Source organism: Puma concolor, chromosome E3 (genome assembly GCF_028749965.1).
Source record: "Puma concolor isolate L17-30 chromosome E3, mPumCon1.1.hap2, whole genome shotgun sequence".
Lineage (NCBI taxonomy): Eukaryota > Metazoa > Chordata > Mammalia > Carnivora > Felidae > Puma > Puma concolor.
Window position 1 is genome coordinate 6,927,316 of NC_141682.1, and position 24,721 is coordinate 6,952,036.

Below are 24,721 nucleotides of genomic sequence, written 5' to 3' on the forward strand. Positions count from 1 at the left end.
ATCCCCACACCACCACCAATTAATAATCCAACGCTGAAAATACTTGGAGCTTTTAAACGACAGATTCTCACTGTATTCAGAAAGGAGATCTATCAGATGGGGAAATATCTGCATTTTAAGGTTGACACTGAAGGCCTGCAGTTCTCTCCCCTCGCTCTCCAGAGCCCCCCCTCCCCCACCCCCCCCCCCTCCCCCCGAGGGCAGGCACCGATGTCCCCGAGCCCTCTGGGAAGTGGAGTCCTTCCGCCGGGACCCCCGACCTGGCGCGGTCGCCTCCAAGTGCGCAGATGCGACTCCAGACGGAGCCTCAGGCTCGAGCCTTTTGTTCCCCCACAGCTCCGTGTGTCCGGAAAGCGACTCCGTCCTCCCCTCCGTCTTTCCCAGAGCGCAGCCCGGCGGGGACCCGCCCTGTGGCCGGAGCCGAGTGGGCAGCGCGTCCAGGGGTAAGAGAAAGCTGGACCATGAGGCGCGTGCGTCGGCGACCCGCCGGTCCGTGCGCGCGGCTGCAGTGCCTCCCGCAGCAGCCCGGGCCAGGCTCTCAGGTTCCGGCCGGCACATAAAGGGCCGGCCCTGCCCTCGTCCTATGCCCGCTCCCCGGTGCTGTGCGTAACCCTCCCGCTTCTCTCCGGCTGGGAGGCAAGCCGGGTCTGAGGCTTTAGTTCTGAGCCAGGAGGCGTCCGGGAAGCGCGGTTGCCCCTAAGCCCTCTGGGAAGTGGAGTCCGGGAGCGTGGAGGGGGCGTGACCGAGCGGAGTACTGTGGGAGCGCGACTGCTCCCGCCGCTTTGGGCATTAAATCTTGCCACTGCACTAAGAGCCTTAACCTGAACTCCTGGGACAGAAAGAAAAAAAGTGGGGTCTGTGTCTTACTCATTCCCCAAAGGACGCAGCCTTTGGCTACAAGCCAAGAGTACGCTTCCAAGGGGAAGGATTCAGCCTGCGGTTAAACAGGCACAAACCGCAAGTTCCGTGCCCTTTACAAAGATTGGTCAGGCTCAAGTCCCAAACCACGCATTTCAAGTGCAAGCAGGATACAGTTAATAAATTATTTCTGGTGGGAGTATCAAGATGTGGCAGCCATTCAACAGGATGTGCTGCAGGTGTCTTTTTTGCAAATTCTGTTGAATTTTGTGTCAGCTTGTCCCCTTAGGCTGTACCGACTCGTTTTGTTCTTCCTGGTCATTCAGCCTGGTTTAAAGTTTAGTTTTTCTTCCTTGACATGAGGGAACCCATGTTGTCTGCCAGTTACTGTCTGTCAGTTATTACTGTCAGTTATTACTGAAGTCTTTTGTTCTCGCTCTGACCATGCAAGGGAATCCTGGCCTGTACATTTTTGGGGTCTTTTAAAAAGGTTAGGAATCAGCTGTATACAGGCCCCATCTATCAACTGCCTGTCTCTATGAATAGTAAGGATGAATGAACTGTGGGAGTCCTGCTTTTATAGTTACCTGATGCTATAATCACAGGCTGTTTTATAGCCAGTTGTGTGCTTTAGGGTCTCCTGGGTGTTTCTGCCCAGTCTGGAGCCAGGTGTGAGGCTCACAGTTCACTCACTGATTCTCTCCTGGATTTGCCCTGGTTTGGCATATAGTGACTGATATCAGTACTCTAGAGAATGCTCTTCTAGCTGTGGAGACTAATTTAGCCTAAATAATAAAGGTTACAAGCAAAGAAGAATTACTTCTGAGGCCCTAAGACTTAAACACATAGGAATAAGCCTCCTAGGAATAGAGATAGAGAGGAAGATGCCCCAGGGAGCAGGAACCAACTCCACAGGATGGCAAGCCTAACTTCAAAATCTCTCTCCAGAACTTCAGAGTAGAGTTGAATGATTTTCACAAAGAAGCAGATTATGTATTGTTGGAAAGTCCATGTTTATCTCATCTGAAACAGCGAATAAAGGAGAAATCATAGCAATAACAGGACAAAAAAAAGAGAATCTAATCATGGATTATCTGACCATTGAAGCTGAGGAAGAAGGTAAGAATTACAGAAATAAACATGAAGTTGAACGTGGGGACAAGTGGAAAAACACCTTTGATGAGAATTAAAAGGTTAGATGCCCCTGCATGAAAGGAAATGGAAGCAGACATGTCCCCAAGTAGAGAAACTCAGTAAGCGACCAATTTTGGAAATCACTAAGCAGGCTCCTTGTGACACATTCTCCAGTCCCATTTTCCTCTTTCAGCACTCCTGTGCCCATCCACATTCGCTCTGCAGCCATGGAAGAGAGAATATTCCATTTTCCACCCCCTGTTAGGCTATTATAAAAGGTTGATGTATTGTGGGTCTATAAGCTTAGCTTTTTGGGCAACAGACTTTCACTTTATCATCTTATTGTACCCTCATCCCACCTTTTGGAGTGAAGTCAAGTGGGCCCTGTGTATACAATTTACCTGGCTTGTGATAACTTTTGTCCTAATGAATTTGGAAGTGGGGAAATAGAGCTTACCTCCTTCATAGCTTTTTCTTCTCCCTCTAGTCCTTCCAGCCATTACTACCGAGGATGTTTCTCTGCCCCAAAAACAGAACACGGAAGAAATGGAACCCACTGTTGAGCTCCTTCCTGTTGAGTTCCAGGCAAGTCTTTGATTTCCTCATATGAAATCTTAGCTTGGAGTTCACAGTGTGTCATTTGCTTTTTTCATCTTGCTTTGGAGGTCCACGGCAATCCCAACTAGAGAACTGAACCAAAGTAATTTTTCCTTGAAGACTTGAAGGTCTGGGGAGAGCTCAGGCTTGAGCACTGATTTTGGTAGTAGTCTGTGTGAACAGTATTTTAAATCACAAAACCAAGGGAATAGAAAAGAGATGAGATTTTATGACTGAGCTCTCCAACACTGTGAGATCAGGGAGATGAAGAGGAACCAGCAAAGGATACTGAGAAGATGTGGCCAGTGTGGCCAGTGAGGTAGGAAGTCAAAAGTTTGGCATCCTGGTAAACAATTGGAGAAAGTGTTTAAAAGGAGCAGGGAGTGATCAGCTGTTAAATACTGCTGCTAAGTCAAGTAAGATGAGGCCTGAAAATTGACCATTGGATTTAAAAATATGAAGATCACTGGTCACTGCCAAGAACAATGTCATGGAGTTGTAGGAATGAAAGCCTGATCGGAAAGGGTTCAGAAGAGAATAGGAGAGAAGTTGGAAGCAGGGATGACTGACAGCCATTTTGGAGAGTTTTACGCTAAAGCAGAGGACAGAAATGGGGTGATAGCGGAAGCAGTAGCAAGACCAAAGAGGGTTTTTATTTTTTATTTTTTTAAGATGGGAGAAATAACAGGTTGCTTATAGGCATGTAAGAATGGATGGAGAAGAGAAGATGTCTAACAACTGAGCTCTGGGGAACTCTAACATTTAGAGCCACTTTTCAAACATAGCTTCATTTATTTTAAACAAGAAATCATGTGAGTTAGGAGTGATGCTTATTTCACAGTAAAACTGAGGCTCACAGCGGCTCCTGGCTGGCTCAGTCGGTGGAGCATGCGATTCTTAATCTCAGGGATGTAAGTTTGAGACCCACGTTGAGTGTAGAAATTACTTAAACATAAAATCTTGTGGGGGTGCCTGGGTGGCTCAGTTGGTTGGGTGGCCGATTTTGGCTCAGGTCACGATCTCATGCTTTGTGGGTTTGAACCCCACGTCAGGTTCTGTGCTGACAGCTCAGAGCTTGGAGCTTCCTTTGGATTCTGTGTCTCCGTCTCTCTGCCCCTCCCCTGCTCACACTCTGTCTCAAAAATAAATAAATGTTAAAAAAAATTTTTTTTAGGGGCCTCTGGGTGGCTCAGTAGGTTAAGCGTCCAACTTCAGCTCAGATCATGATCTCATGGTTTGTGAATTCGAGCCCTATGTTGGGCTCCATGCTGACAGCTCAGAGCCTGGAGCCTGATTGGGATCTTGTGTATCCCTGTCTCTCTGCCCCTCCCCCACTCATGGTCTGTCTCTCAAAAATAAATAAAAAACATAAAAAAATTATTTTTAAATCAGTAAATCCAAAATACATACATACATACATACATACATACATACATACATACATAAAAAGTAAATTTCAGGTGCCTGGGTGGCCCAGTTGGTTAAGTATCCGACTCTTGATTTTGGCTCAGGTCATGATCTCACAGTTCCTGAGACTGAGCCCTTTGCTGGGCTCTGTGCTGACAGCGTGAAGCTTACTTAGGATTCTCTCTCTCCCCCTCTCTCTGCCCCTTCCCCATTCATGTGCATATGGTCTTTCTCTCAAAATCAGTAAATAAACTTAAAAAACATAAAATCAGTAAATCCACTCATTCAGAACAACTGCAATTACTAAAAGATAACTAGATAAATCTAAAAGTCATGACCCTAAGTACAGAGAAGGAAGAACAGCATGACTATCTGTATACATTCAGGATATCAAGCAGAAGCTCTATAAAATCTCAGAATATTTCAGGAATCAGTATAAATTACATATCTGAGACTTACCCCATCTACAACAACTAAGTGCAATTAGTAATTGACATTTGGTTGTCATTCAGTGGTTAAATTTTTTTTTGTTTTTGTTTTTTTGACAGAGAGAGAGACAGAACATGAGCAGGGGAGGGGCAGAGAGAGAGGGAGACACAGAATCCGAAGCAGGCTCCAGGCTCTGAGCTGTCAGCAAAAAGCCCAACGCGGGGACTCAAACCCATGGACCGCGAGATCATGACCTGAGCTAAAGTCCGACGCTCAACTGACTGAGCCACCCAGACGCCCCCCCAGTGGTTAATTTATATTAGATTTATTTAGTAAAATATGTGAGAGACAGAAAAATATAGGAAAGAGGGTAGCTTTGCTATCAAATCACTATGTTGTACACCTGAAACTAATATACTTTATGTCAACTATACTTGAATTTAAAGAAAGAGTATATGGGGTGCCTGGGTGGCTCAGTTGATTGAGCGTCTGACTCTTGATTTCAGCTCAGGTCAGGATCCCAGGGTCGGGGGATTGAGCCCCACATCAGGCTCTGCTCTGAGCATGGATCCTGCCTAAGATTCTTTCCCTCTGCCCCTCTCTCCTACTCATGCTCTTCTCTCTAAAGTAAAGTAAAATAAAATAAAATGAAATGAAATGAAATAAAATACGTTGTTCTATTAAAAAAAAAAAAAAAAGAACCAAAAGAGTATAGCTTTGGAGCCAGACAGATGTCTGGGTCCAGATGTCATATCTGATCCTCACATCTGTAAATGCTGTTAATAATAGTACTTATCTCATGAAGTTATCATTACAAGAGGTAGTTCAAAGGGCTCAGCACATAGAAAATATAAGTATTAGCTGTTACTATTTTCCCTAATACAGACTAATACATAGAAATCTTAGACTGTTCCATTAAAATAAAGGTTTAACCGTCATATTAAAAAATACTGTCTCTTATAGATTGTTCTCCTCCCCAAGTTCTATAAGAATATGCTTGTTCTTGGGGCGCCTGGGTGGCTCAGTCAGTTGAGTGTCTGACTTCGGCTCAGGTCATGATCTCACGGTCCATGGGTTCAAGCCCTGCATTGGGCTCTGTGCTGACAGCTCAGAGCCTGGAGCCTGCTTCCGATTCTGTCTCCTTCTCTCTCTGCCCTCCCCACTTGTGCTCTGTCTCTATCAAAAATAAATAAACATAAATTAAAGAATATGCTTGTTCTTCCAGGAATTGGTGACAGTCAAGGATGAGGAAATGGACTTCGGTCATGTGGAGGAAGAAGAGCTGAATTCTGCCCAAAGGTACATGGGCATTGATATGAAAGTGGAGAATTGTGGGAGCCTGGTATTTTGGGGTAAGGAAATTATTTTGTAATGCAAACTGCTTACTGGGACATAAACTTTCTCTATAACTCATGGCATCTAAAATGCCATAGTTTTGCTTAAAATCCAGAAAGCCCTGATCTCCTAGGAGATCCCTGATCACTCTGGGCTCAGAATTGGGCTTTTTTTCTCTTTTGGCAAGTAAAAGTTTACTATTTCTGGTATTGAAAAAGGATAGCTTTATTACATTGGTTTTAAGATTTATAAAATTATAGTGACCAAAACAGTGTGGTACTGGTATAGATGTAAATCGATAGAACAGAATAGATAGTCCAGAAATAGACCTGCACATATGTGGTCAATTTTTTTTTGCAATCATTCATTTTATCTTTTTTTTTTTTTTTTAAGGAATAGAATTTAGTGTCTCTTATGTTTTGTCTCCCTTTCTGTTTTTTATCTTAATTTTCACTTCCTTTTCCCTGTGTTCATCTGTTTTGTTTCTTGAATTCCACATATGAGTGAAATCATATATTTGTCTTTCTCTGACTTATTCTACCTAGCATAATACACTCTATTTCCATCCGTGTTGTTGCAAATGGCAAGATTTCATTCTTTTTGATTGCCAAGTAATATTCCATTGTATATATATACCACATCTTCTTTATCCATTCGTCATTTGATGGACATTTGGGCTCTTCCCATAATTTTGCTATTGTCAATAGTGTCGCTATAAACATTGGGGTGCATGTGCTCCTTCAAATCAGCATTTTTGTATCCTTTGGATAAATACCTAATAGTGTAATTGCTGGATTATAGGGTGTTCTATTTTTAATTTTTTGAGGAACCTCCAAACTTTTCCAGAGTGGCTGCACCACGAACTGCAAGATTATGACCTGAGCCGAAGTCAGACGCTTAACCAACTGAACCACCCAGGCACCCCAAATAGTTGGATTTAAATCTTACATATAGCTACTTGTCTTCTATTTGTTCCATCTATTCCTTATTCATTTTTCTTTCTTTTTCACTTTTTTGGTTGCATATTTTTTTTACTCTATTTTATATCCACAATTAGCTTACCATTAAACCTTATTTAAAGTTCTTTTAATGGTTGTCCTAGAGTTCCCAAATGCTTCTTTAATTAATCACAGTTATCTATTTTTAAAATTTATTTATTTTGAGAGAGAGAGAGAGCAGAGGAGGGGCAGAGAGAGAGAAAGAGAGAGAATCCCAGGCAGGCTCTGTGCTGTCAGCGCAGAGCCCAATGCAGGGCTCGAATTCACAAACCATGAGATCATGACCTGAGCCAAAACCAAGAGTTGGACGCTTTCCCAACTGAGACATGCAGGTACCCCAGTCACAGTATATTTTTATTATTTTTTAATTTTTCTTATTTTTTTAAATTTTTAAAATGTTTATTATTTTTGAGAGAGAGAGAGAGAGACAGAGAGCAAGCAGGGAAGGGGCAGACAGAATCGGAAGCAGCCTCCAGGCTCTGAGCTGTCAGCATAGAGCCCGATACAGGGCTCGAACTCATAGACCACAAGATCATGACCTGAGCTGTAGTCGGCAGCCCAACTGACTGAGCCACCGAGGCACCCAATCACAGTATATTTTTAAAGAGTAATATACCAGGGGCACCTGGGGGGCTCAGTCGGTTAAGCGTCCCACTTCAATTCAGGTCGTGATCTCACAGTTCCTGAGTTTGAGCCCCACATTGGACTCTCTACTGTCAGCACAGAGCCTGCTTCAGACCCTCTGTCTCCCTCTCTTTCTGCACCTCCCCTGCCAAAAATAAGTAAACATTTATTAGAAAGAAAAAGAATATTATACCACATCATGTCTGGTATAAGAACCTTACTTCTGGAGACTTCTAATTCCTCTCTCCCATCTTTTGTATAATTGTTCTCATGTATCTTACCTTTACATACGCTATAAAGTCACAATATATTGCTACTATTTTTGTTTGACCGTCAATTATCTCTTAGAGTAATTAAAAATAAGAAAAAAAGGGGGGGTGGACCCTCGGTGGCTCAGTTGGTTAAGCTTCTGACTTCAGCTGAGGTCATGATCTCAAAGTTCATGGGTTTGAGCCCAGTGTCAGGCTCTGGGCTAAAAGCTAAGAGCCTATAGCCTGCTTCAGATTCTATGTTTCTCTCTCTCTCTGCCCCTCCCCTGCTCATGCTCTGTCTCTCTCAAATAAACATAAAAAAATTTTTTTAGTAAGAAAAAAATTAATTTTATATCTATTTTCATTTATGCCATTGCCAGCACTATTCATTTTTTATATTGATCAGGGGTTGGCAAACTTTCTCTATAAAGGACCAGATGGTAAACATTCTCTGCTTTGTGGGCCATATACTCTTTGGCAATTAGTTAACTTTGCCATTGTAGCATGAAGGCAGCCATAAACAATATGTAAACAAGTGAGAGTGGCCAGATTTGGTCTGTGGTGGGTCAGTTTGGCCCATTGATACAAGTTTTTGACTTGTATCAATCACCTTCTGCCTATAAGAGCATTTCTTTCTTTCTTTTTTAATCCGAGTTAGTTAACATATAGTGTAATAATGATTTCAGGAATAGAATTTAGTGACTCATCACTTACATATGATACCCAGTGCTCATCCCAAAAAGTGCCCTCCTTAATGCCTATCACCCATTTAGCCCATCTCCTCACTCACCTCCCCTCCAGCAACCCTCAGTTTATTCTCTGTATTTAAGCGTCTCTTATGGTTTGCTTCCCTGTTTTTATTTATTTTTGCTTCTTTTCCCCTATGTTCATCTGTTGTGTTTCTTAAATTCCACATATGAGTGAAATCATATGATATTTGTCTTTCTCTGACTTATTTCTGGGGGACTGGAGGGAACTATTGAAAAAGTCAAAAGTGTTGTTTCTGGGTGATTATTATAAATGATTTTTTTTGTCTTGTACTTTTTCAAAACTGTCTAATCTCAACCTGTGTTTTCATCTTTCCACCCTTCTCTAGATGTTTTATATTAACATTTATTCTCATCCCACCTGCTTATATCCTCCTTTCTGGTTAGTCTGCTCAGTTTTCCACTTTCTTAAGTACAGCATCCTCATTGTCCTTTTATTGTGCCTTACATTACTCATTCTCCCATCTCTGTTTTTTTCTGACACTTCCTCTGCCACTGCCAGGAAGTGCTTTCTGAAAACATTCTAATAAACATGTTTAATAAGCATCATTTTTGGGGTTGCCTAGGTGGCTCAGTTGGTTGAGCATCTGACTTGGTTTCAGCTCAGGTCATGATCTCCTGGTTGTGGGATCAAGCCTCACGCTGGGCTCTGCGCTGACAGCAAGGAGCTGTCTCTCCCTCTCTGCCCCTCTCTCTGGATCTCTCTTTCTCTAAAAATAAATAAACACTTTTTAAAAAGCATCATTTTTGTTTTATTTTCCTCTTGCTAACTCAGCAGTTTTCTTTCTCTCATCACAGAGAAAACAAAAATACGTGTACTTTTTATTTATTTCAGATTCCGAATCTATACCTGAAACTAAAGAATCTTTTTCAAAGCAAGAACTTTATGAAGAAGTGTCCTCCGAAAGAGAGCTGATAATAGAAAGACTTAAAAAGGTTGAGGCCTGGGACTCCAGATTGATAGAAGCCTGGCAATGTGAAGGCACATTAGAAAGGCAGCAAGGAAACCGGAAGAAAGATTTAAGGCAAGCCATAATTAAACACAACAAAACCACTGTGGAGGATTGTAATGAAATTGGGGAAAGTTCAAACCCAATCAAACATCAAAATATTTACTCAGTGAAAAAGCCTTGGAAGTGCAATGAATGTGGGAAGTTCTTCAGTTACTACTCAGCCTTTATCCTACATCAGAGAATTCATACTGGAGAGAAGCCTTATGCATGTGCTGAGTGTGGAAAGGCCTTCAGTCGGAGCTCATCACTTATTCAGCATCAGAGAATTCACACGGGAGAAAAACCTTACGAGTGTAACAAATGTGGGAAAGCCTTCAGTCATCGGTCAGCCCTCATTCAGCATCATATCATTCACACTGGAGAAAAGCCCTATGAGTGCAATGAATGTGGGAAAGCCTTCAACCAAAGCACATACCTTATTCAACACCACAGAATCCATACTGGAGAGAAACCCTATAAATGCAAGGAATGTGGGAAAGCTTTCAATGATACCTCATCCCTAATTAAACATCAAAGAGTTCATACTGGAGAAAAACCTTATGGATGTAAAGAATGTGGGAAAGCCTTTAGTGACAGGTCGGGCCTCACTCAACATCAGAGAACTCATACAGGGGAAAAGCCATATGAATGCAGTGAATGTGGGAAAGCTTTCAGCTACTGTTCAGCTCTTATTCAACATCAAGGAACCCATACTGGGGAGAAACCTTACAAATGTAACGAATGTGGGAAAGCCTTCAGTGATCGCTCAGCTCTCATAAGACACCAAAGAATTCATACTGGGGAGAAACCTTACAAATGTAAAGAATGTGAGAAAGCCTTCAGCCAGAGCTCATCTCTTACAAAGCATCTGAGAACTCATACTGGAGAGAAACCATATAAATGCAGTGGTTGTGACAAAGCCTTCAGTCAGAGTTCATCTCTTATTCAACATCAGAAAACCCACACAGGAGAAAAACACTACAGATGTAAGAAATGTGAGAAAACCTTCAGTGTGCGTTCAGCCTTTTATCAACATAAAGAAATTCATGATGAATAGAATGCAGTAAATTCATGAAATAGTTATGTATTCTTGGGGCACCCAGCTGGCTCAATAAGGCTGGCTCAATGCAATTTTTGATATTGGGATCATGAGTTCGAGTCCCATGTTGGGCAGAGTTTACTTAAAAAAAGAAAAAAGAGGGGCACCTGGGTGGCTCAGTCGGTTAAGCATCCGACTTCAGCTCAGGTCATGATCTTGCACTCCATGAGATTAAGCCCTACATCAGCTCAGAGCCTAGAGCTTGCTTCAGATTCTGTGTCTCCCTCTCTCTCTGCCCCTTTCCTGCTGGCAGTCTTTCTCTCTTAAAAGTAAACATTGAAAAAAGAAAAAGAATTATGTATTCTCTACTGATCATGTAGACCTGTGTTCTAAGTATTACCGGCTACTACAAAAATGTATGAGGCTGCATCATGCAAAAAATAGCTCTCTTCCTTGAAATGGTATTAGGTATGGGAAGAGGACAAGAGGTATAGTAACAGAACCCAAGAAGCTGAAGAGTGGAGAATTCCTAGGGGAGCACAGAAGGAGAAAGTCTGGTTAAGTCAGAGAAAAGAGAGTCAGGAGCTAAGCATCTAATGTCAGTAGAAAAACTACCCCAAGCAGCTGACTTAACAGTACTTGAGGCTGATGGCTCTCTAAATAGTAGTTTCAACCTGAAGCCAAGTGTGGAAGATCAGGATCCCAAAGAGGAAAATCACCAGGATGTTTCTCTAGGAAAATAAAGAGGAAGAAAAATATCTAAGCCTAGGAAATCTTCCTTTTCTCTGTCCCTGCACTCCACTTGTTCACTTGAACATTTGCAAACATTTAAACCATTGCTTATTAATCCTGGGTGTACACTGAAATCATCTGAAAAATACCTGGGTCCCAGTCCTAGAGATTCTGATTAAATTTGGCCTGGGGTGTAGCCTGGGCATCAGGAATTTAAAAACTCCTCAGGTAGTTCCACCAAGATTAAGAACCACTGATTTAGGCTCTTAGTGCACAAGGATCAAGTCAATAAGGAAGGATAATAACAACCCACGTTCATTCTCGGGAGCTCTCTGTGTCCTTGTTTCTGCCTTTTTTTCTCTTGCCAATTATATAATGTCATCCTTTCTTTTACCTGACGTTGGATCCTTTTGTTTGGTCCTTTTTTGTTTTCTCTGACTTTGTGTAAATTGAGCTGCCTGATCCTAACTTCTGCTCTGGCCCCTTACCCTTGCTAAATGTGCTCTTTTAAGCCCGCTTACAGCTTTCTCAACCTCTTCTGCCCACAAGGATCCTATATTGTGCTTGCTACCCATGGCCTGATGGTGGCAAATATTAACCATAAGAAACAAGAGGAGACCCTAAAGACCAAAATCAGGAGTGGAGACAGGGTGACTGGAAGGGAACTTCAAAGGGTTAAACTTTTGACTCCAACTGTATAGTTTGTATCTTAGAATTTCCTGAAATTATAATAAAATTTAGTTGTGTGCACGAATTAATACTGAACTTCAAGGGATGTAGGTGGAAGGAAAGGTAAATAAAAAGTGTTTCTACATTTAGTATGACAAACAGTAGTAATGCTAAAGAGATTACGAGAAATTACAGATGATATTGTAATCCCTAAAGAATACCCATTAAATAATAGTGCAAGTAGAGGAATTAAATCACATATTAAAAAATGTTTAACCCTAGGGGTGCCTGCTGGCTTAGTCAAGGAGCATGCGACTCTTGGGGTTGTGAGTTTGAGTCCTACACTGGGTGTAGAGATTACCTAAATAAATAAAACTTAAAATGTTTAACCCAGAAGAAGGCAGGAAAGGAGGAAGAGAGACACAGATAGAACAAATTGTAAACAGGCAGCAAACTGGGAGACCTAAGTTCAACCATATCAGCAATTGCATTAAACCTAAAAGAAACACTCCAAATAAAACTGACAGGTTGTCAGACTGAATAAAGAATGACCCAACTATATCTAAAAGAGGAACACTTTTGGGGCGCCTGGGTGGCGCAGTCGGTTAAGCGTCCGACTTCAGCCAGGTCACGATCTCGCGCTCCGTGAGTTCGAGCCCCGCGTCAGGCTCTGGGCTGATGGCTCGGAGCCTGGAGCCTGTTTCCGATTCTGTGTCTCCCTCTCTCTCTGCCCCTCCCCCGTTCATGCTCTGTCTCTCTCTGTCCCAAAAATAATAAACGTTAAAAAAAAAAATAAAAAAATAATAATAAATAAAAGAGGAACACTTTAAATACAGAAACACAGGTGAACATTCAAGAGATAAAGATACACAATGAAAACACTAATCATAAGAAAGCTGGATATGTTAATATCAGATATAATAGAATTCAAGAAGGTATCATCATAAACAGAGGACATTTTATAATGATAAAATGGTCAATTCATCAAGGTTGGTAAATCTTATAATGTGTAACTATGTTACAGATGTGATGTGTTAATATTATAAATAAGATCATTTTAAGTTTACTAATATATTATGTGCCTAATATCAGGGCTTCCAAAATCACAAGGTAAAAACTGACAGAACTAAATTTTAAAAAAGAACAATCCACAATTTTATAATTGGAAATTATAACACTCCATTCTCAGCAGTTGATAGAATATCTAGACAACAAATATTAAATATTTAGAAGAGCTGAACAATATGTCTATATTGTCTACCATCTTGAATTGAGTGGCATATATACTTTATAGAACACACAAGGAACACGCAGCAACTTCAGAGTGCACATTCCCTTCAAGTGCACATGAAATGTTCAAGTTAGATTGTACACTGGGGCTTAGAGCAAGGCTCAGTAAATTTAAAGGACTTAGGATATTCTCTACTACATTTGATGAAAGTAGAGATCAATAAAAATAAGAGGAGGGGTGGGGCGCCTGGGTGGCTCAGTCAGTTAAGTATTCGACTTCACCTCAGGTCATGATCTCACGGTCTGTGAGTTCGAGCCCCGCGTTGGGTTCTGTGCTGACAGCTCGGAGCCTGGAGCCTGCTTCGGATTCTGTGTCTCCCTCTCTCTCTGCCCCTCCCCTGCTCATGCTCTGTCTCTGTCTCAAAAATAAATTTAAAAAAATCAGCAACAACAACAAAAAAAATAGGAGGGGTGCCTGGGTGGCTCAGTGGGTTAAGCATCCAACTTGGGCTCAGGTCATGATCTCACGGTTTGTGGGTTCGAGCCCTGCATTGGGCTCTGTGCTGACAGCTCAGAGCCTGGAGCCTGCTTTGGATTCTGTGTCTCCTTCTCTCTCTTCCCCTCCCCAACCTGTGCTCTGTCTCTCTCTGTCTTTCAAAAATAAATGTTACCCAAAAAAAAAAAAAAAAAAAAAAAGGTTGAGGGGCATCTGGGTGGCTCAGTCAGTTGAGCCTCTGACTCTTGATCTCAGCTCAGGTCATAATCTCACTGTTTGTGAGTTCCAGCTCCGCATCGCATTCTGCATTGATTGCACAGAGCCTGCTTGGGATTCTGTCTCCCCTTCTCTCTAACCCTTGCCCTCTTGTGCTCTCCCTCTCTCAAATAATAAACTTAAAAAAAAAAAAAAAAAGGTTGAAAGTCCATCATCTCAGTTTCCATTGAAAGACTAAAAGTGGAAGCAAATTTAAACACAAAGTAAAAGAAAATATATGATAAAGAGAAATTTTAAAATACAAAGCAGATACACAATAAAGAAAATCAACAAAGGCAAAGGTTGGTACTTTCGTATGGCTACTTTTACAAACAACAGAAAACTGAGAGAGTACACAAGAAAATTATATGTAGGCATTGGAGGGAGTGAAGTGAATGGAGCAGGGGTAGAGTGCCACCCTCTACTGTATTTTGTTTTGATTTTTGAGTCACTCAAAAAATTTTAGTATCCATCTAGTACTATTCTAAGCCATATTGGATCCTGAAGCAAAAAGAAACATATATGCCCCTATATACACTTATCAAAATATCTTCCCGTGATTTGAATCAGATTGGAAAAGTTAATAAAAGCTCCATAATTAAGAAAAAATGACTATAGAGGCACCTGGCTGGCTCAGTCAGTAGAGCATGTGATTCTTGATCTTGGGGTTGTGAGTTTGTGCCCCTTGCTGGGCATCAAGTTTACTTAAAAAATAAAAATATAGATAGATAGATAGATAGATAGATAGATAGATAGATAGATAGATAAAAATGACAAAAAAATGACAACCTGTACAGAGTGGGATGTGATGGCTTCATGGTCCAGGAACCATGAGCTGATTAGAAATAACTTCCAAATTCACAATAATCCTGGATTATAAAACAAGCAAACAACAATTTGTCTTATCTAAAAGTCTGATATTTTGTTTTTCATGGACTTTTTTGCATTAATTTTGATTTAGAAAATATTGCATTAAAACATTATTTCTCTTGATTACTGAGTTTTTTGGTGCCCTCTTAAATTTTGCATCCAAGGTGATTGCTTCATTTGCCTCACCCTGATCCCTGCCCTGAACACATTAGACGGGATCATCTGGAGCTGGAGAGCTGGAATGGAGATTCAGTGATTTTCATCACGCCCAAAGAAAGCAAAGACTGTTTGTGGACATATTTCTTTAAAGACTCATGGGGCACTTGGGTGGCTCAGTAGAATGGGTGTCTGACTTCATCTCAGGTCATGATCTCACAGCTGGTGTGTTCGAGCCCCGAGTTGGGCTCTCTGCTGTCAGCGCAAAGCCCTCTTTGATTCCTGTCTCCCCCTCTCTCTCTGCCCCTCCCCAACTCATGCTTTCTGTCTCAAAAATAAACAAAAACATTAAAAAAAAAACCTCATTAAAAGACTGTAAAGATATGGGTAGGTTTTAGGAAATTCTAAAACTTCATTTGTATTTTTGTTGTTGTTGTTTACTAAGAATCACAGCTTGGTGTTACTGGGCAATTTGGGTTTTCTTCTTTGTGACTGAGGAAATCAACAGAGACATCCATCGGTTACCCAATCTCACTCTAGGATTTTCCATCTGGAGGTCTGGAAGCTTCATCTCAGGGGCCCTTCAGGGAACCACATGCCTCCTGACAGGGTCCAAAAACCCAATATCCAACTACAGTTGCTGAGCTCACGCTCCTATCCCTGCTCCAACTGGGGACCTCAGTCGGCGCTGTCCATACCCATGGCAAGATTGCTGGAACTATACAGATTAACTCAGGTGAGTGATTAAAAAGCTCATTTTCATTTTGTCACCCTTTACCCACCAATCTGAACAACCTCTTTGCAGTTTCAACCCAAAGTCACAGTGCAGTCCCTCTCAAAATGTAAAGGAGCACACAGGCATTCCTCCTCATTCAGCAAACATTTTCCCGTGACCCTGTTTCCTCATCAGTACAATGAGGAAAACAATAGCACCTACTTCACAGAGTTGTTATGTGGATGCTGTAAATTAATTCATGTAAAGCGCATGAGATAGTCCCTGGAACACAGGGAAATCCTCAATAAATGCAAGATATTACCTATTAGTTTTGGTCATTATATAAACTTTTAATAAAAATACATGAGGGGCAGGGCACCTAGGTGGCTCAGTCGGTTAAGTGTCCGACTCTTGATTTCGGCTTCGGTCATGATCCCAGGGTTGTGGGATGGAGCTGTGCGTTGAGCTCCACACTGAGTATGGAGCCTGCTTGAGATTCTCTCTCTCTCTCTCTCTGCTCCTCTTCCCCCACTTGTGCTCTGCCTCAAGAAAAAAATAAAATAAAATAAAAATACATGAATGATTTTAAGGGATTCTCAACCATTGCCAAAGAAATAAAATGCATCATTCAGATAACCAGAAAAGTGGCTGGTGATAACTTTGTTCACAGTTTCAAGGAAGAAATGAAAAAGTTTTGAGACTCATGGGAATTAACTGAGAGCCATGGGAAAACACCAAAACGAAGTTCAAGGAAATAATTAAACTGTTCTACAAGAGAACAAGATATTGATGAACAGGAAGATGTTCAAGCTAGCAAGAGCCTAAAATCTTCACGTATTTGCTGAAAAGAGCTGAGTAGTAAATAACTTAAATGATTTGAGTATAGTCCCCCTCGAGAATGATATACTGTACATTACTGCATATATTTTACATATATACATATTTGCTGTGTACAAGTGTTCATACAAAATCACATATTTTGGATAAGGTAAAGGATTTTACAGGAATAATTGTGAAGTCATTTGATTCATCTCACCATCTAAATTCAGAACCTATCCTCCACCTAAGGTGTATTTTCACAGTAAATAGAATATTTGGGAAATAATAAGATAACTGGTTTGACTGGATTTTGACAGAAAAGGCATGATTCATACTGAGAGGATCCTGGACATTAGGATAAGAAATAGGGACTTTAGAGGCACTGGGGTGGTTCAGTCGGTTCAGCGTCCGACTTCAGCTCAGGTCATGATCTCACAGTTCATGAGTTTGAGCCCTGCATTGGGCTTTGTGCTGACAGCTGGGAGCCTGGAACCTGCTTCAGATTCTGAGTTTCCCTCTCTCTCTACCCCTCCCCTGCTCATGCTCTGTCTGTCTCTCTCAAAAATAAACATTAAAAAAAATAGGGACTTTATTTGGGGGCCTTGGTTATCTAATGAGTTCTTTTCTTTTTCCTAAGCACAGGGATGACAATGGTGAAATATCATACGGTAGAACACCAGTTGCCCAGAATTTCTGGGGATGTAGCTGTTCCAAATTTATAAAATCATAATCATAATAATTGTTTCAGCTTCAACATCATGTGCACCTACCCTCACTGTTTTAGATCTTGTGAGAAACTACAACAGCCCTGGAAATGCCCTCCCTCTGCACTCCTGATTATGACCACCGCTTTCCTCTTAGGCAGGATATGGGAGGAAGGGATACAATCTGAGGGATGTGGAACCACATTAGCTACCTGTCTGATTGTCAAGGGGAAAAGGCATTGCTATAGTGCAATAGAAACAATGGGGAAATCTATTGATTCCAATCATGTAGTTTGAATCAAGAGATGACTTTTTTTTTTTTTAATTTTTTTTTTCAACGTTTATTTATTTTTGGGACAGAGAGAGACAGAGCATGAATGGGGGAGGGGCAGAGAGAGAGGGAGACACAGAATCGGAAACAGGCTCCAGGCTCTGAGCCATCAGCCCAGAGCCTGACGCGGGGCTCGAACTCCCGGACCGCGAGATCGTGACCTGGCTGAAGTCGGACGCTTAACCGACTGCGCCACCCAGGCGCCCCAAGAGATGACTTTTAATGCAAAGCTGTGTTAGCTGCTCTGAAGCTATTTTAGTCATTTCATAAATGCTCTGGTTTTTTCTTAAGCTGTAATTTCTCTGTAAATTGGTTAGTCCATCCCTGGACTATCAAGAATACAAAATAAGATTTATTTACTTTATTATTTTCTTTTTAGATTTGTTTTTGTTTTTACTTTATTTTAGAGAATGCTAGCAGGGGAGAGGGGCAGCAGGAGAGGGAGAGAGAGATAATGGGAGAGAGAAAGAGAGAGAGAGACAAAGAGAATCTCAAGCAGGCTCCATGCGCAGCACAGAGCCTGAGGTGGGGTTCGATCCCTTGACTCTGGGACCATGACCTGAGCTGAAATCAAGAGTTGGACACTCAACTGACTGAGCTACCCAGTCGCCCCTAGATTTATTTACTTTAAATGTGTATTTAAATTAAATACAGAAAGTAGCCAAACAAAAGAACCGGCTGTTCCTTAATATCAAGGATACGTTTGCCTTTAATGTTGGAAATTAAACTCTAAGAGGTCTGCTCTAGTTGAACCTAGATTACATTGCCTCCTCTGCCCAGGAGTTTAGGGAGAAATTATTTCCAAGGGCTGAGAATTGCCCCACCTTTATTTAGAAAGTAAATAAACTGGAGAGAACAATTTACATGTATGTTACGATTTGGTATAGAAACATCATCATACATATCAAAACTTTAAATGTAAGGATAGGTTTCAGTATTCCTTCTATACGCTTCTGTCAGGATTCGCTTCTGATTTATGAAAAAGATGTGTTCACTTTCTGGGTCAGTTATGTACCCACTGGAGTCTGTCTCAGTAATGAGACTCCTTTTCTGCAGAGGACACTAGTGACCAATCCTGGGCCCAGGGAATGACCCTACTTTAAATGGATCTGAGTGGGCATTGTGACTCAAGATGATGATTTGGGAATCCAGGGGAGCTCTCTGTTGATCACTGAGCTGGACAAAGTGGGAGCCTATAAGAAATTCCTAATTATCATTCCCACCTCCAAGTCCTGGGAGAACATAGAATACAACAAGGAACTGCTGAGGGTATCGACCTCAAAGGTCATTGTGATGTTTCTTAACAGCATGAGGTTTCCCCACATTTATGAGAGACTCCCAGTGAGTGATATAAGGGGGAAGATATGAATTAGAAGCAACGTCCAAGAAAATGAAGTTAACTTGTCCCAAATTATCGGCATCTTTAGATCCAAAATCATAATCCCAGGCTTCTCAGAATCCCTAATCAAATGCATCCTCTCAAGTACAAAAAGAACATGTTCATAAAGACGTTTTTTTTTAAGTTTATTTATTTGTTTAAGTAATCTCTACGCCCAATGTGGAGCTTCAACTCATGACCCTGAGATGAAGAATTGCAACATAAAACATCCTGGAAAGAGGATTTTGGATCTAAGTGGCCTGGTCAAGACTAATTAGCATGGACACCGGAGAGGTCAAATTTGGCACACAAACAGAGCATCTACAAAACAGTTCATGAGTGCGTTGGTGCAGACTTACAGTACCTAACACTGCTGTCTATAGCATTGCCCATATTCTTTAAGACCTGAGTTCTTGGGGTAATGGAAGTAGGCCCTCTAAAAATGGGGCATGTGCAAAGGACAGAGCCGTCTAACCCTGGCGAGTGAGAAACTGTAAACAATCAGGCTTCAAAGAGATTACTCAATATTAGGAGACAGTATCTGTTCTTTCCAGCATACTCATTGGCTGCTCTTATCCCCTGGTTTGCAAGAGTGTGATGATGGGATTGTAATAGCAAAATTAACCTGAATTCTCATGATGGTAGCAAGTAGGCCAGTTCCCTCTTCTGGTCCGTCAAATTCAACAATATACTACTCCTGGAAGGATAGGAGTCAGTAAATAGTCTTCCCTGCTATGCACTGGCTTGATGGTGCCCGAGGTGAAAGGGGGTGAAACTAGGGGAATAATTCCATCATCCAGGACCAAGAGTTCCTCTTATTATGTGGAAATAGACATGATTCAGCTTTCAGTCTCCCCACAGAGTAGAGAACAGGCTAACGGTACATGAAATAGCTTAGACTTTTCCTTTTGCGAGTGTGGGCTTTTGGAAAATTGCTCTTTCTGTGATGTTAGTCCAGGTCCTCCAAGAAGCAGATGCCAAGATGTGATGAAACATGCAAGGATTTTATCAGGAGACATGCCTGTGAGAAAGGAAATAAGGTGGGAGTTTTTAAAGCTGGGGAGAGCCCAAGATGCAAGACGACCCCACGGGAAGGAGAGGGGAATGGTCAGTGGAAGCATGATGCCGCCCTGCAGTTTAAGGAAAATTCAGCAAAGTCCTCGGGGAATCTCGAGCCAATGTCAGCCGAAGAAGAGTCCCATACCTTCCAGGGATGGTCTGCTAGAGGGTCTACACACACTCAGTGCCAGGGAGCAGCGCCTGGGAGGCATGTGTTGAGGCAGTTAGGACCTCAGCCAATTGTTCCCTGTAGCAAAGGTTCACAAGGCATGTCCTCATGGCTACTACATGAGGCATAAGAGAATGTTCCCATGGACACTTAAAAGCGTCAGTTTGTAAAAATATGATGACCGAGTGTGTGGAAAAATACATAGGACAGGGGCTCCTGGCTGGTTCAGTCAGTGGAGCATCTGACTCTTGATCCCAGGGTCGCGAACTCAAGCACCACAATGGGCATGGAGCCTACTTAAAAAAAAAAAAAAAAAAAAAGATACATAGCACAAATGACTATCAATCTAGGTAAGGCCATAGCCTCTAGTCCATACTGGATTTTCATTGCTAAGAAAGCTTCATGGTAGGGGCGCCTGGGTGGCTCAGTCGGTTGAGCGGCCGACTTCGGCTCAGGTCATGATCTCACCGTCCGTGAGTTCGAGCCCCGCGTTGGGCTCTGTGCTGACAGCTCAGAGCCTGGAGCCTGTTTCAGATTCTGTGTCTCCCTCTCTCTGACCCTCCCCTGTTCATGCTCTGTCTCTCCCTGTCTCAACAATAAATAAAACGTTAAAAAAAATTAAAAAAAAAGAAATTAAAAAAAGAAAGCTTCATGGTATAGAATTATTGACCTGTCTCATGCAGTTCTATTGGATATTCCTCAAATAATATATTTTCCTTAATAACACACTTTAACTTGGCAGACTGTGTTTTGGATCCAGGCATGTCTTCAGTGTGGGTGATTTCATACATTAAAGAGAAAATAATGGGGCGCCTGGCTGGCACAGTCAGTTAAGCATCCAAGTCTTGATCTCGGCTGAGGTCATGGTCTCACCGTTTGTGAGTTCGAGCCCCGCATCGGGCTCTGCACTGATATTGCACAGTCTGCTTGGGATTCTGTCTCTATTTCTCTCTGACCCTCCCCCACTTGTGCTCTCTCTCTCTCTGTCAAAATAAATAAACTTTGAAAAAAGTTTCTTAAAAAAAAAAGAGAGAAAATAGATAAAGTAGAATCTCTGTTTATCCCAGTTAAGCTCCATTTTTGCCCTCTAATTCCAGGAAAGATTGAGAGTACTGGGGCTATGAATGGTGAGAAGGAGGAACATAGTTGTTGTTGTTGTTTTTTAAGTTTACTTATTTATTTGCCCTCACCCTACTTTCAATGCCAGTCACAAGTAGTAGGTCCCCAGGTTACCCACAACTTCTGTACAATTTGGCTACAAACTGGAAGTTCCCACAACTTCTTCCTCCGGTTTGTTTAGTTTGTTAGAACAGCTCACAGAATTCAGGGAAGCACTTCCTTACATTTACCAGTTTATTAAAAAAATATGATAGGGGCACCCGGGTAGCTCGGTTGAGTGTCTGACATCAGCTCAGGTCATGATCTCACGGTTCTTGAGTTTGAGCCTCATACCAGGCTTGCTGCCATTAGCATGGAGCCCACTTCTGATCCTCTGTCCCCCTCTCTCAGCCCTTCCCCTACTGGCACTCTCTCTCTCAAAAGTAAATAAAACATTTAAATATATATACGATAAAGGATACAGATAAATAGCCAGATGAAGAGGTAGATACACAGGGTGAGGTCTGGGAGGGTCCAGAGCACAGAAGCTTCTGTCCCCAGGGAGTTGGGATATGTCACAATGCTGCTGGCGTGGATGTATTCACCAATTTGGAAGCTCCCAAATCCACACTATTGGGGTTTTATGGGGGCTTCTTCACACAGGTATGATCAATTATTAACTCCATTTCTAGGCCCTCTGCCCTCTCTGGAGAAGTGAGTGGCAGGACTGAAAATTCCAAGCTTCTCATCATGGTATTGGTCTTACTGGTGACCGTGGCCCATCCAGGAGGCACCTAAGAACCCACCCAGAGTCACCTCAGTAGATCAAAAGATGCTCCCAGTGCTTTTACCATTAGGAATTTATAGGGGTTTTTAAAAAATTTGTTTTTTAGGTTTATTTTGAGAGAGACAGAGTGTGCGAGCAGGGGAGGGGCAGAGACAGAGGGAGAGAAAGAATCCCACCCAGGCTCTATGCTGTCAGTGTAGAGCCCAACGTGGGGCTTGAATCCATGAACCATGAGATCATGACCTGAGCCAAAATCAAGAGTCACATATTTAACCGACTGAACCACCCAGGGTCCCCAGGAATCTACAAGGGTTTTAAAAGTCCTGTGTCAGGGATGAGGTCAAAAACAAATATTAGAATAAGAGATGCTCCTGATGCTATTATCACTCAGGGAATTACAAGGGCTTTACAGTGCCAGGAACTGGCGGACACAGACTGATGTATTTTCTGTCACCTCATACCTGGAGGGTCCAGTCTGAGGGATGGGAGAGAGTCTGGATGAGGCTTTTGTCAAAGTTGCACATAATGAAATGAGATTCTTTCAGATTTCACAAGAGAAATAATATAATGTATATGCCAGCATAGACAGGAAGTGGCTGGCAGGAACCACATAAGGGAGTCAGAACCCCAGAGAACTTGGTTTAAAGCTAGACACAGTGTGTTCCGCCTAGTCCTAGAGATGAATAAGAATGGAAGCAAAAGGCAGAAACAGGGACACAAGTCCTACCAACGCAAGAGACAGGCAGGAAAACTGAGGTCCCAAGGCTCATCCAAGGACCTAATGGAGGAGGAGAACTAGGATATAAACATCCCTAAGTTAATTTATAATGTTAGCATGATACCAGTATAAGTAGTTTTTTTCCCTGCAGCTGTATTTATGAATTCTAGAACTCATGTAAAAAAATAAATAAGCAGGGTCACCTGGGTGGCTCAGTTGGTTAAGCATCCTACTCTTGATCTTGGCTCAGGTCATGATCTCAGGCTCAAGTCATGATCTCAAGGATCATGAGTTTGATCCTGCATCAGGATCTGCTCTGTCAGTGCGGAGCCTCCTTGGGATTCTCTCTCCCTCTCTCTGCCCCTCCCCCGCTTGCATGTGTTCATATGGTCTCTCTCAAAATAAATAAATAAACTTAAAAAAAAAAAAGTACAAGGGGAGAACAATGAGGAGGGGAAGGATGAGGAGGGTGTGGAGAGAAAGAAGAAGAAACCAAAATCATAGTGAATTCATTTTTAATTTGGGAATAGAGAAATATTTCTAATTATGTCTCAAAAATCCAAAATACAACGTCTATACACCAAGAGGAAAATATTCACGTACAATCATAGTTCAGTCACAAAATTCAAATGAAACTGTAAGAAGAAATGCAGTGGAATAAATTTAAAGACTGAATTGGCTTTATTGAATGATTCATGAATCAGGTAGCATCCCATCCAGCACTAGAATGGAACTCCAGAGGGCTACAGAAGGAAAGGTTTGTGTTTTTATGTATTTTACTTTTTTTTTTAACATTTATTTATGTTTGAGAGACAGAGAGAAAGCAGGGGAGGGTCAGAGAGAGAAGGAGACAGAGAATCCGAAGCAGACTCCAGGCTGTGAGCTGTCAGTACAGAGCCCGACGCAGGGCTCAAACTCATGGACCGCAAGATCATGACCTGAGTTGAAGTGAGGCACTTAGCTGACTGAGCCACCCAGAAGCCCCCAGCAGGAAACCTTTTTTAAAAAGGCAGAGAGAGTGTATAACAAGGAAGTCATAGATAGAAAAATAAATCATCTGGCAAGGTAACCTTCCTTTGGGGGACAGTAGAGCCATTAGGAGCATTGCCTCAGTGGTGCTGACCAAAAAATTCCGGACTGACCAGTTAGGATTACATACCTAGGGAAGGTCGAAACTGTAATCATGTCAGGTATTAAATCTTGGCATGGTGTCATGGGTTTGAGATAGGGAAACTGAAGGACTCCATAGAAATCTGGTTTTTTGCTCTTTTCCTGCTTCTATTCTTATTAGGACCTGTGCCCCCACCCCACTCTACACATGTGTAAGAATGTCCTCCTTGGATTTTTAAAAATTTTATTTATTTATTTATTTATTTATTTATTTATTTATTTATTTATGAGGGGGTGGGGCAAGGGGCAGAGAGAGAGGGAGAGAGAGAATCCCAAGCAGGCTCTGTGCTGTTAGCGCACAGCCGGGACTCAGGGCTTGATCCTGCCAACTGTGAGATCATGACCTGAGCTGAAATCAAGTCAGACGTTCAACCCACTGAGCCACCCAGGTGCCCCTTGAATGTCCTCCTTGTAAAAGACAAGGAATTAATGATATATTTAACATCTAAGCAAAGACTAGGTGAGAATGACCAGAGGAAGCCATTGTAGAGGCTGCTTTTAGGCAAACGGGCTTGAGTCATGGGGTGTGGAAAGGGCCCACAGTGATTCCCTGGCTGAATAGAGACAGGCCCACTGGGTGACCCAAAATATCCATAGGCCCTAACTGACCAATGGGTTACTTACAACCAGGAACAGTTACCAAAAAAGGGAAAATTCCATATATCGCCATAACTCCTCACCTTCCCTGCTTTAAAAACAGCCCCCACCCACTGCCTCATGGCAGACATGACCTGCCTGCTGCTCCCTTGCGGTGTGTTCCATAAACTTCTATTGCCTTTGTTCTGCCTCAGGTGAATTCTTTCACCACCTGCACCATTGGCTTCCACCTGATCTTTGCCCCACATTTGGAGGCCCCCATCTGACCAGATAGATACCTCATTTAGACACCACAGCCATCCTATGCACATTCTGGACCATGGCACTAGACATCTTA

The 24,721-nt window shown here is 42.1% G+C and overlaps 1 protein-coding gene across 1 annotated transcript; it reads left to right on the forward strand.

The window, feature by feature from the left end:
• The first annotated feature begins 260 nt into the window (after positions 1-260).
• Positions 261-11,917, forward strand: LOC112859940 (uncharacterized). Its single transcript, XM_086692322.1, has 5 exons — positions 261-443; positions 1,807-1,977; positions 2,480-2,577; positions 5,651-5,777; positions 9,236-11,917. Exons 2-5 carry the CDS (start codon positions 1,869-1,871, stop codon positions 10,447-10,449), a joined length of 1,548 nt encoding a protein of 515 aa, XP_086548448.1. The 5' UTR covers positions 261-443; positions 1,807-1,868; the 3' UTR covers positions 10,450-11,917.
• The last annotated feature ends 12,804 nt before the right edge of the window (positions 11,918-24,721 follow it).